This window comes from Citrus sinensis, chromosome 9 (genome assembly GCF_022201045.2).
Source record: "Citrus sinensis cultivar Valencia sweet orange chromosome 9, DVS_A1.0, whole genome shotgun sequence".
Classification (NCBI taxonomy): Eukaryota; Viridiplantae; Streptophyta; class Magnoliopsida; order Sapindales; family Rutaceae; genus Citrus; species Citrus sinensis.
The window spans coordinates 15,877,094-15,890,168 of record NC_068564.1 but is presented as its reverse complement, the minus strand read 5'-3'; the positions used below and the strand labels follow the sequence as shown (position 1 = coordinate 15,890,168).

Sequence of the window (13,075 nt, the reverse complement as noted above, 5' to 3'; positions counted from 1 at the left end):
ACACAAATACTAAATAATAAGAAGAGGTAAGAGCTGGATAGTATAGGTGATAAACAGAAAATGAAAGTGAAACTATATGTCTATATGTGTTCTTTCAAAGATGAAGGGTAAAGAAGATTCAGGCCACATATTATTGAAGAAAGGCTGGATAGAGCCTTTTGTTGTAAAACTAGGGTGGAGTGTTTCAAGAATTGCCTGTCCAACACATTGAAACATGGAGCTCAGACCATTACCCTATTGTTATGGAAGTAGTGGAAAGGGGGAGAAGAGCCAGATATGAGAAAAATGTTTTTCCAAGAATGCACTATGAAGACATGTGGAGTCCGTACGAAAAATGTTAAGAGATTGTGAAAAGAGAGTGGTGGGAACAAAGTAAATGGAAGGGTGCAGATGCCGTAGAGGTTTTTAAAGAAGCCACAAAGAAGTCCATGGCTGATATGAAATTATGGAGCTCAACTGAATTTGATGGGAGAGAAAAAAAGGTTAAGAAGCTAATAAAGGAGCTGAAGAACTTGAAAAGAAACTATGACCATTCTGTGAATAGGGACAGAATCAGGGGGATGGAAAATCATATTGACAATTTGCTAGCTGATGATGAAGTGTATTGGAAGCAGAGGTCTAGAGTCGACCGGCTTTTGGCGGGAGATAAAAATATGAAATTTTTTCATGCCAAAGCTTCAGCGAGAAAACAAAAGAATAAAATTTGGGGAGTTTTGAATGAAGACGGAAACTGGACTAAAGAAGCTGAGGAGATCGAGAGCAAATTTTGTGATCATTTTGCAAGCCTCTTCACTACAACAAGGCCTTCAAGACAGCAAAGGGAAGCAGCTGTGGAAAGTGTACCAAGGAGAGTCACAGCAGAGATGAACGAGGAGTTGACTAGACCATTCACAAAGGAGGAAATTAAAGAAGCTCTTTTCCAAATGTGCCCAACGAAAGCACCAGGACCAGATGGCCTCCCTGCGGCTTTTTTTCAAAAGCACTGGGAATTCGTCGGAGAAGGAGTAACAGCTACATGTCTGCAAATTCTAAATGATCGAGGTAACCTCGCTCCACTAAACCATACGTACATTGCTCTTATCCCAAAAATAAAAAAGTCGAGAGAGGTAGCTGACTATAGACCCATTAGCTTGTGCAATGTCATTTATAGAATTATAGCAAAATGCATAGCTAATAGGTTAAAGCAAATTCTGCATGATGTAATATCCCGAAATCAAAGTGCATTCATTCCAAATAGACTCGCCACAGACAACATTATTATAGGATATGAATGCCTTCACAAAATTAGAATGAGCAAGGGAAAGAAAAATGGGCTAGTTGCGCTGAAGTTAGATATAAGCAAAGCCTATGATAGGGTGGAGTGGAATTTTCTAGAGCAAATCATGTATAAACTAGGATTCGAAAAAACTTAAATTGACTTGATTATGAATTGTATCTCTACCTCATCTTTCTCTGTACTGATCAATGGGGCGCCTAAAGGTTTGGTGAAGCCAGAGAGGGGTTTACGACAAGGCTGCCCTTTATCCCCATACTTGTTTATTATTTGTGCAGAAGCTTTTTCCAGTATGCTGATTTTAGCGGAAAAAAAGAAGCATTTCCAGGGGTTGAAGTTCAACAAAGAGCTTTTCATCAATAATTTGTTGTTTGCGGACGACAGTCTAATCTTTAGTAGAGCTGCAGTGGAAGATTGCAAAAAGCTGAAGCAGATTTTTGATTGTTATGCTGCTGCTTCTGGCCAGATCTTCAACTTCGAAAAGTCATCCATGTTGTTTAGTGGAAATGTTTCAGCTAGGCAAATAAATGAAATAAAAGACATCTTCCAGCTAAAGGTGGTTTCGAAGCATGAAAAGTATTTGGGGTTGCCCTCCATGGTTGGAAGAAAGAAAGTCGGCTTTTTCAAGGAAATAAAGTTGAGAATCTTAAGCAAAATCTCGGGATGGCAAAGCAAATATTTCTCAAGCGGAGGTAGGGAGGTTCTAATAAAAGCAGTGGCCCAGGCTGTTCTAGCCTTTGCAATGAGTGTGTTTAGACTTCCTACAACTTTATGTGATTATATGCAACGAGTAGTTGCTGGTTTTTTATGGGGAGTAAAAAAGGATCGGAAAAGTATCCATTGGACAAAGTGGGAGAGTCTTTGTCACGCAAAGGGTAGGGGAGGACTTGGATTTAGAGACTTTGCATGTTTTAATCAAGCCCTGATAGCCAAGAAAAGCTGGAGAATAATCCAAAACCCTGAATCTTTGCTGACGAAAATTCTGCAGGCAAGATACTTTAAGAGCTGTGAATTCTTACAAGCCAAGTTGGGATCAAAACCATCATTCATTTGGAGGAGCATACTTTGGGGGAGACAAATCATCCAAAAATGAAGGAGATGGAGAATTGGATCAGGGGATTCGGTTAAGGTATACAAGAGCCAATGGATACCAAGACCTCAAACTTTTAAGCCTATTGCTCCGGTAACTCTAAGTGTGGAAGCCACTGTAGCAGACTTGATAGATGCCAATCATCAGTGGAAAGAAACACTCATACATCAACATTTCAGCAAAGAAGATGCTGAAAAAATTCTGCAAATCCAGCTCCCAAACAGCCCCCAACCAGACCAAATCTTGTGGCATTATGATAAAAAAGGCCAATATTCGGTTAAGAGCTGATACCAAATAGCTAGGAAGATCAAGCACCCTGAAGAACCATCTTGCTCTAAAAACAACAGTGGGCAATGGAATGTGATATGGGCAATGGAGCTACCAGAGAAAATAAAAATTTTCATGTGGAGGGCTGTAAAAAATCTGCTCCCAACAGCAGAAAATCTATGGAAAATGAGAGTGTTGCAGGATCCAATATGCTCGAGGTGTAAAATGAAGGCTGAGAATATCATCCATGCCATATTGGAATGCAAACCAGCAAGACAGATGTGGAAGCTAACTCCCTATTATGCAGAAATGAATGTGCTTATAAATCAGGATTTGTTATCTATGATGAAGGAATTAGAAAAAAGTAAAAGCAAAGAGGAGTTGCAGAGGATAATTGCATTGTGCTGGGCAGCCTGGTATTCAAGAAACAGGTCTATCTTTGAAAATGTAGAGCAAGATCCTCATATCACAGTAGCCAAAGCTGATGCCACAGTTGAGGCTTATGCAAGAGTAAAAATGGGGAAGATTTTAGCAGCAGCAAGCAACACACCAGAAAAGAGCTCAAGCTGGTTACCTCCTCCGCAAGGTTTATTTAAAGCAAATGTCGATGCGGCCATAAATGAAGAGAAAAGGAAAGCAGGTCTGGGAGTGGTGATCAGAGATAGCAATGGAGAAGTGATAGCTGCAGCTGTAAACCGAACACCCTTCTACGGGAATGTAGCCCAAGCTGAAGCAGCAGCAGTGAACTTTGGGATCCAGATTGCAATGGAAGCTGATTTGCTACCTCTAACTGTCGAGACAGATTGCAAAGAAGTCTTTGATTTTGTCTTCCATAAGCAGAGCAGCAGAACGGAAATATTCTAGAATATAGCTGAAATTCAAAAAAAGATGAACTCACTTAACAGCAGGGCAAAAATTCAGCATATCTCTAGAGACTGTAATACAATTGCTCATGCACTAGCTAAGATAGCCCTAGGTAGTGACAGATCTTGTGTTTGGAAGGGATCGTTCCCTCCTCAAATCATGTGCTTATTTTCAAAGCTTTGTTAATGAAAGTAAATCTTTCTATCAAAAAAAATAAAGATGAAGGGTAAAGATTGCTATTTTTAGGTTGTAACGTACTCAAGTTTTTGGCCCTCCTAATTTTACTGCTTTTATGTTATAAGTTATCTATTTTATAATTTTATGATTTTATAGTTTTCTGCTATTGTTTAAAGTGTAATGTCCAAATGATTGAACAATTAACAAATCTTTAGTCATTCAAAATTTTGAAGAACGACAAATTTTTAGGTTGTAACGTGCATTTCAATGTGTCAAATACAAGAATTACAATAAACTATAACTTTATTACACATCTGTATATTACAAAGACTGACTGTCAGAGTAGTCGGATCACGGTTACACTATTACAATAACTATCCTTATCATGCACAGTAGGTGTCCCTATTCAAATTGGTCTACAATATTATATTATCCTTATCTTGAATAATACATACACAGACTTACTAGAATTGTCTCAAGCCAATCTAAAATTTTATACAAATATATTTACAATAATGTACCATCCCTGACTAGAGCAGAACATCATCTTTGACCGGAGGAATACATCTACTTTATTCTTGCTTGTCAAAAAATAAAGGGTTAATTTTGTCCTGCCCCCAACTGTTTCAACATTTTTCGCCACGCACCCATATGTTTCGAAAATACTCACTCCACACCTAATTCCGTTAATTTGACCGTTATATTTAACGGAGCTATTTGAAATTTAAGTAAATGTCCGAAATACCCCTTATCTTGAATTAGAGAAAAATAAAATGAGATAAAATGTTAATTTAATAATTAATGTTTACATTAAAAAATTTTATTTAAAGGTAATTAATAATAATTTCATTAATTAAATTATCAAATAAATTTAATTTATCATCATCAAATAATATTTAGGATATGAATTTTCAAATTTGCCCTTTGACCGTTAGAATAAACGGTCAAATTAACGGAATTGGGTGTGGAGTGAGTATTTTCAAAACATATGGGTGCGTGGCGAAAAATGTTGAAACAGTTGGGTGCAGGACAAAATTAACCCAAAAATAAATTTTCACTAAAATTAGGATTTCGGTTCACTTTACACAACAAAAAGAACGTAGAAACCTAAATTCTTTTCTCCACTCTAATGGTGTTTTTACTTGTAGAATTAGGGAATTATAATTTAAAATGAGCATGATTGATGATGTTTACTGATCAAAGTAGAAGGGAAAATAAGAATAACAAATGTAGGTTTCACGTGCTTTTAGAATTAAAGAATGGGAATTTGATTTTCATGGGATGTTGGTAATCAATTTCTCATTGATTGAATTCCTCATTTTACCCTATTGAATTTTCATAATCCCCAAATTGCCCTCAATTAAGCTTTGTCACTTTTACATTTTTGTCCCTACAAAAGTTTTGTTATATTTACAAATAAGTCCTTCATTATTTAATAATAATAATAATAATGAAATTTATGAATAACAATAATAATGATGATTATTATTATTATTATTATATTAATAGTGTTATTATTAAAATTTATTAATTTTATTAATTTATCATCATCATCGTGATCATCATTATTATCTACTCTCGATCATTACTTATCTCAAGATTCCATAAAAGTCTACCCTCCAACTCGGACTCATTTCCCTTGCATATATAGACTGCGTCACACTATTACAATAACTATCTTTATCACGCATGGTCCACCTCCCTATTTAAAATAGTAAAAGCGTATCTAGAATAATGTATAAATTTATCTACAATATTATATTATCTCGGTCTTGAATAATACATATATACCCTTATCTAGAATTGTCTAGTAAACAAAATGCCCTTATTACCTTACATGATAAGATAACAAACATCATAAACTTGGCAAGCATTCTCACTTCCCTACAATTTTTATTATTATTACCTTATATTTTCACGGCTAATAAATTAAATTTTAGCACATGTTATTTATTGATATTTGTTACCTTATTATGTAAGGTAACAATAATACCCATACAAATATATTTACAATAATATACCATCTTTGACTAGAGTACTACATTATCTTTGACCAGAGTAATAGAATGTTTTACTCTTACTAATCTACAATGCCAAGGAAAAGATGTCCACTAAAATTAAGATTCAGTTTCATTTTACACAATCAAAAGGGAAGTAGGAACCCAAATTCCTCTTCACTCTAATTCTCTCCTTTGATCCCATCAACCAAAAACCTCCTTCTGGTTGTAGATAAACTAAAACTTTTTGTAGTAGCTACGTTAGTGTCAATTGTTAAACTATGTACGGGAAAAATAAAGAGTATTCCATTTTATGAGAGGCTCGAAGAATTGGCAATATTATTTTTTCCAAAAATAATAATATATCAACTTTTCGATTTTACAAAGTTGAAACATGTATTGAAGAGGTTCGATGATCCCAAATTCATATGTTGTTTATTCCAACTCAATCACATGTTGAAGCCTTAATTTTCACGACAAGAAGGAAAATGATAAAAGAAGCATAGATACGATAGAAGGATAACATAACAGAATTAAATACCGGCCCTTAAAAGAATACTAATTTAGAAAATAAATACATTTTTGGGTAATTGATCAGATATATATTGATGCAAGACAAAATGGTATCAAAGTCTGAAAATCAATTTTTGGGTATGAATAAAATATGAATAGCTTAATAATCGATGTTGTGTATGATCTAATAGTAGATTATGATGAAATATAGAATAATATAATTAAACTTATGTAGTATTATTTATTAGAACCACTTGATCTAAATATTAAACAGTTAGTGCAACTATACCTCCAACATGCATATGAATTTAGAGTGGGGGATCTCATAATCATAAGAAATAGAAATTTAAATATAGATCCTATATTATTAAGTAGGACTCCAGGAGAAGTTTTTAGAAATAATTTTTCATGGAAACAATGGTCTATCAATTCTGTTGATAAATATATTGATGAACTTGTAATCGACTATAATAATTTTTTTTCTAGTAAGGCAGCAAGATGAATATAATTGGAATAATAAGAGAATTAGATGCAAATACAATCCTCCTAGTAATAGACTAATACGATATATAGATCAATTTATACATAAATTCTACCTTATAAATAAATTTTTAGAAACGAATAATATTCCCAATGATCAAACAAGTATTATAGTCATAACCATCTTATTAAATCTAATGAAATATTAGAAAGATATTATAATGAATAAATTGCTAGAACCTCTAATAATCTCACTAATCACAAAAACCAATAGATTACTACCTTCTAGCTACAGGCAAAGAGAATTTACTTATAGAAGATTTTAACCTTTCGATCTAATAAATGATTCAAAATATGTGGGGAAATAATCAGTTAAACTGGATTTCTCTATATTTATTAAATAAGTTAGGTAACCCAAGTTTATCGGTAAATGATATAGAAAGTACAAATGAAATATTATAAATTAATAATTCAATTATGAATATATAAAACAAGTTAAAAGATTAGGAGATCAAATAATTAAAGAAATTTGATCAAGTTAAAAAACTAATAAAATATTTTAATATTGAAGATCAGAACAGAATGCATTAAAACAATAAATTATAAATACCATGAATAGAAACTTAATAGATATAAGATTAAACAAGTTAGAAATTCAATTAAATAAGATTGAAAATATTGTTGAGCAACTTGGTAAAAAATTTGCTATAAATATATATGAAAAACTTTAAGAAAAATTGAAGTACAAAAAATAAATAATAACATGGAAGAATTACTCATTGTGATTCAAGAACATAATAATATTTTACAAGATACTATAATTTATTTCCATGGAAAGAAAAATAATAATGAAATTCAGCCCATTGGATGTCCAAAAAAATTCTATAAACAAAAAAGGAAATTTAAAAGGAAGAAATTCTTTAAGACTAATAAAGAATTTTATAAGAGAAACAAATATAAGAGAGAGTTTCTCAAGAAAAATAAATCTAAAGCTAATACCAAAAAAGTGTAAAAGTTGGCTTTGTAATGAAGAAGGGCAATATGTAATTGAATATTCTAAGAAAAAAAAAAGCAAATATTAAGTTGTTTGAAGACTTCAATGAGCTAGAATTAGTCATTGATAGTGAAAATATTAGTGAAAGCGATAACATATATTACCTTTCTAATGAAACACTAAATAGTTCAAAGTCAAAATGTGTGTAGAAAAAATTGATAATGGAGATCTTTATCAAGATGAAGAATTAGAAGAACAAATTTCTTTTCATAAATACTTGATTTTTTATTAAAGAAAATACCTTTAAGATTATTAAAAAGGGATTAGAAATGTCAACAATATCAGTTAATAAGTTAGCACGAGAAATTGCTAACATGATTAAAAAAGAATATAATGTATTTCAATTTTACTATAGTAGAAGACCGATTGAAATTAAGCATGCCAGATGAAATGCAAATATACCTTTATTATTAAAATCAGACATAGAAGATAAAATCAATAAAATAAAATCTGGTGATAGATCTAAGACTGGATGTAGGAATAGATAGTCCATTAAATATAATTGAACTAGATAATGGGAAAATGATAGTTACACACCTAAGGTTGGAAAAATACTCACAAAGACCCCAAGTTTTAGAAACTAAACACTAAGACCTCCTTTTGATCATAATACACTTTGAACATAGTACTTAGAAAATTAACTTTAAAGGTTTTTAATTAATACAAATTTAATATAAATAATATAATCTATCTAGTACACTAATAATATTAGATTATTTTTAACATTTACAATAATATTAAAATTTTAAATTATTATATTTATTTTAATAATATATTTGTATTTATTATAAATATTTTAAATAAATTTTTGGGTTATATAGATTTTAAAATTAAAAAAATCTCACTTTTAATAATATTAAAATTAACTTTTACCTAATATTCAAAATAATTTTAATTTAATTTATTTACTTTAATATTATGTTTTTATTTATTCTTAAAAAATACTTTAATATAATAAATAGGTCTAACAAATTGTAAAATATAAAAATATTTTTAAAAATTAAAATTATTTTAAAATGCATATATTATTATATTTATTTTAAAGCCATATTTCTATTTTATAAAATTATGGGGTCAAAGTTTTTGGATTTATAGAGGCAAAGGGTGTTATAGTTCAAAGGGGTTTTGATGTCCTTTACTAAAAAGTTAGAAGTCTTTGTAACTATTTTCCTAAACTTTGGGGATACAGATACCCTTTTTCCCTAGATAATAGAATAAAAGGTAAAAAACATTCCTTGGAATGATACGAGAGAATCTTACTTATAAAAAAATTGATATTTAAAATACATCCTAAATATTCAATAAGTTTGAGAGACAGAAATATGAATAGGACTTTAATGTTAAGTCATGCTTTTAAATATTTTGATATAATGCACGATGGATCCTACCATATAGCGTTACATATGCTATAGAATATGCATTGACAAATTCAATTAAAAGTGAAATGTTTGTTGATGAAGAAATTATTGAAATTGATAAACTATTTAATAAAGTTAAAAAATATAATCCCCTGATATTTTAAGAGAAATAGTTTTACCATAATAATAGGAAATTGATTTGAGTAATCAATCTACTTTAACTAGCGGAAACACTACTAGAACCATAGAATATACACGGAAAGGAGAAATAATTTTAAGAAGTAGAAGATCATTGTCTATACCTAAAAAAGAACTAGAATTAAGTAGAATTCAAAGTTTTACTAGATACAACCAACTTGTAGTACCACCATCACATGAAATATTGGCAATGGCTAGAAGGAATGTCTGAAATTTGAAAATAAAGACTATTTATAATAATGGAAAGTCATGGCATGAGACTTTACTATCCTAGATATATGAGTTACAAAATCTTATGCAGATGTCAAAATGATTGAATACTTAGAAAGAAGAATTGTAATAGAACCTTATACATATGTAGGTTATAATGGAGAAAGCCACTTTGTCAATATTGCAAAATATCTTTGAGGATTAAAGGGATAGAATTCGTGTTTCCTTTCTTCATTGAAATGGAATACAAAACAGAAATAAGTCCTTTATTGTTAGGAATGAACTTTCTTGAGAATTGTTTTCTCTACAGTAGAGGAGACAGAGAAATAGCAATAACAATTGATGGGATAAAACAAACTATATCAAGATATGTCTAATCCTTTTATAGTATATAAAAGTGATTATACAATATTATAGCCATACCAAGAATGGTTCCATGCGTTAATTAATATTGGTTCAGGAGTTAGTTTAACTAACTAAAAAATTTATTCAAAATCTTAAAGATTATAAGCCCCTTAATATGATAAGGAATTAATAACTCTAAGAACTTGTAGAATTAAAGCCTTTATACAAGTACAGAATTATCTTTTAAACATACTAATATTATGGTCTTACGATAATATGGGAGAAGATTTACTTTTAAATAATAATAATAATAATAATAATAAAAGAAAAAACACTCTTTGATCGACTTATAAAAATATTATTGAAACTAGAAAAATACAAAGTATTATAATATAATTTACTACATTAATTATCTCTATATTTCTTGACAGCACGCTTGTAGCTACTTCATGATCTTCAAAGTGTCACACTTGGGAACCTGCAATTTCCCCGACCTAATGAAGAATCAAACAATTCTAGTTAGAAGATATTTAAAAATGAATGAATAAGTAAAAATTATTTGTAGGTCAAGTATTCCAACTCAATATGTTAAGTGGGGTACTCGATTAATAAAAAATTATCATTTTAACTAGGGGTGGGCATTCAGTTCGGTTTGACCCTAAAAACCAATCATATTGAGAATTAGAAATCGATCGGATTTGGACTTGATTAAGGTTAAAATCAAACGGAACATCAAATCCGATTAGGTTACATTTATATATATATATATATATATATATATAAGAAAAAACCTTTATCTAATAAAAAAAACTCAATTTCTCTTAAATTTTAACTCAAATCGAATTTTAACCTGAAATTATAAGACGACCGAATTTAACTAATTTTTAAACCGATTTGAGTTGAATTCTCAAAACCAACCAAGTTGGAACTTGTAAAAATAGAATCAAAACCTGAAACGCCCACCACTAATATTGATGCGGCTAATTGATCTTAGAGTGGGAGTTTATTGCGGCAACATCCATTTTATGTTGTGGGACCTATAAAACAGGTCCACCGCCATTGGGCCCACCAAAATGGCGATTTTTGCCGGTTAACAAAAGTGGGTTTGAAATTAAAACTCACTTGGGTTTATGATAGTTTGTTGAGCCAGTCCATTAAAGTAACAAGTAGCGCCCTTGCCCATAAACTTAGCCCAGTACGAGCTGAAAGCATAACTGGCGTGCCAATACAACGATAAAGGCTGATAGCACCGTTGCCCTGGCACCAAAGCATCGCAAGTTCCATTACCCTGACCGCAGGCATAACCCAAAGCACTGGTCAGTGCCAACAAATCTGCACCTCTTGCCACCACGCACCAAACCTTGCCTTTATACGGCACATTATTATGTGCCAACGGCAATGGCCTGTACTGAGACAATGAACGGTTTCCACTCAAATCAATTTCATAAATCGGCACTCCATTTCCATGTAACATGCCCCAATGCCTCTCTGTTCCTGGACCTGTCTTCTGATTCTCATCATACAATGAAAATATGAATGTGGGTATGATTGAACCAGGCCTAGCCGGCGTGCCTAAAGCTGGCTTGCTAGTCATTTTCTTGATGAGGTTTCGGTTATAAGTAGCTGCATTGTAAATGTTAGCTCCAATTTGATCAAAATCACCTGCATTAGGCCACCCTGTTTCTGATATTGCTAATCGGATATCGGAGTAGCCTAGTTTGGCCATGGCGAAAATAACAGAGTCAAGCATTTGATCTAGAAGATTGGTGTAAACCAAACCAGAATTGGGGTCAGTATAGCTTGTATTAGTTTCTCTAAGAAGTGCAAAATCCAAGCTAATAGTTTTCGGATTAGTAGACCATGCAAAATATGGATAAACATCGAGGAAGAAGAATGATTTTGTGCGGTTCAGGAATTGCAGCAATGGCTCCATCACTGAAGCTGAAATATCTGACCTGAATGTTCCATTTGATGGAGGAAAAGTCGTCTGAAAAATGTCCATGGCTAGTGGGGTACCAACTTTTATGTTGTGAATGTTGTGAGCATTAAGACATTTCTTGATCCTGTGCATTGCAGGCACAAGGTTTTTCCAAATTTGTTTGTATTCTTCAGAGGATTGGCTCAGGATTTCGTTGCCAACGAGAATGAACCTGATCATGGTTTCAGGATAGAATGAGAGGACATTATCATGGACCCATTGGTCAGCTACCTTTTGCTTTGAAGCAATGTCGATAATTTCATGGTTCTGAACCATAATGGACACTTTGAGATCGGTTCCTGAAAGCAGTTTCAGTATTTCAGGATTGGCATCGTAGATTTTCACGCTCCCGGCTTGCAGGAATTTGATGGACTCGATGGATTGATATGATGATGGCAGATTGCTCCCAAGCTTACCATAATTGATGCCAATCTTGTCTGAAGTTTCCGCACTTGCCAAGTAAAATTTACTTGAAAGTACGAGGACCCAAGTAATGTAGAAAAATAGACTCATTTTAGCGGTGATGATGAAATGAGAGCCAAGTTCTGATAAGAGCGAATTGAAGGGTGTGGCTTGTGCTTTTAAAAGTGAGGGCAGAGTTTGTGCAGAATCAAGAATGTGTTTTGGTTGAGTGTTAGATGAATGAGCACATTCAAAGAATGAATAATATTCTTGAGAGTCTGAAAACAATAAAGAACAAAAATGCTGATGTGAATGATAAATTGATGACGATTTGTAAAGGATAAAGGCAAAGCTTATGAAGCAAAAGAGCATTCTGTGTGTTGTGCTTTTACTTATCACTTTTGTGTTTTATATGTTTGCTTGTTAGGGCGTGTCAAGCAAGGTGGTTGCAATTGTGCGAGAGAAAAAAAAAATAAAATAAAGAGAGACGTTGGGGCGCATCCGAAGCTATGAATTGCAAGAGAAGAATTTCATTACTACATTTTTAATAAAGTTTAGCATTCTGGTCGTTGAACTATAACCGGATCTCATGAAAATGCAGCAAATCCAAACTCTATGATTTGAGATCGTCATATAAATCAATATTTTAGGCTGAGTTGAACCAGTTTTGCGCATCACTCATTTTGCCATTTACAACGTTTTAATTTTCGGGTATTCTCAAGGGCAGTTTGCCAATGCTAGCATTTGAAATAATTATTGTTAGGTGTGCTATAAAAATAATTATTTATGAAGAGAGTGAATAAGACATTTCGTAAAAATTATTTTTAAAAGTGTTTTAAGTTTTAAAGGTAGCGGTATATCTTTGATAA

At 32.2% G+C, this 13,075-nt stretch overlaps 1 protein-coding gene across 1 annotated transcript; it reads right to left on the bottom strand.

Annotated features, from left to right (window-relative positions):
• Positions 1-10,055: 10,055 nt before the first annotated feature.
• LOC102612733 (probable glucan endo-1,3-beta-glucosidase A6) lies at positions 10,056-12,473 on the bottom strand. Its single transcript, XM_006492463.4, has 2 exons — positions 10,949-12,473; positions 10,056-10,320 (listed from the first exon to the last, which is right to left on the bottom strand). Exons 1-2 carry the CDS (start codon positions 12,315-12,317, stop codon positions 10,283-10,285), a joined length of 1,407 nt encoding a protein of 468 aa, XP_006492526.3. The 5' UTR covers positions 12,318-12,473; the 3' UTR covers positions 10,056-10,282.
• Between the last annotated feature and the right edge of the window lie 602 nt (positions 12,474-13,075).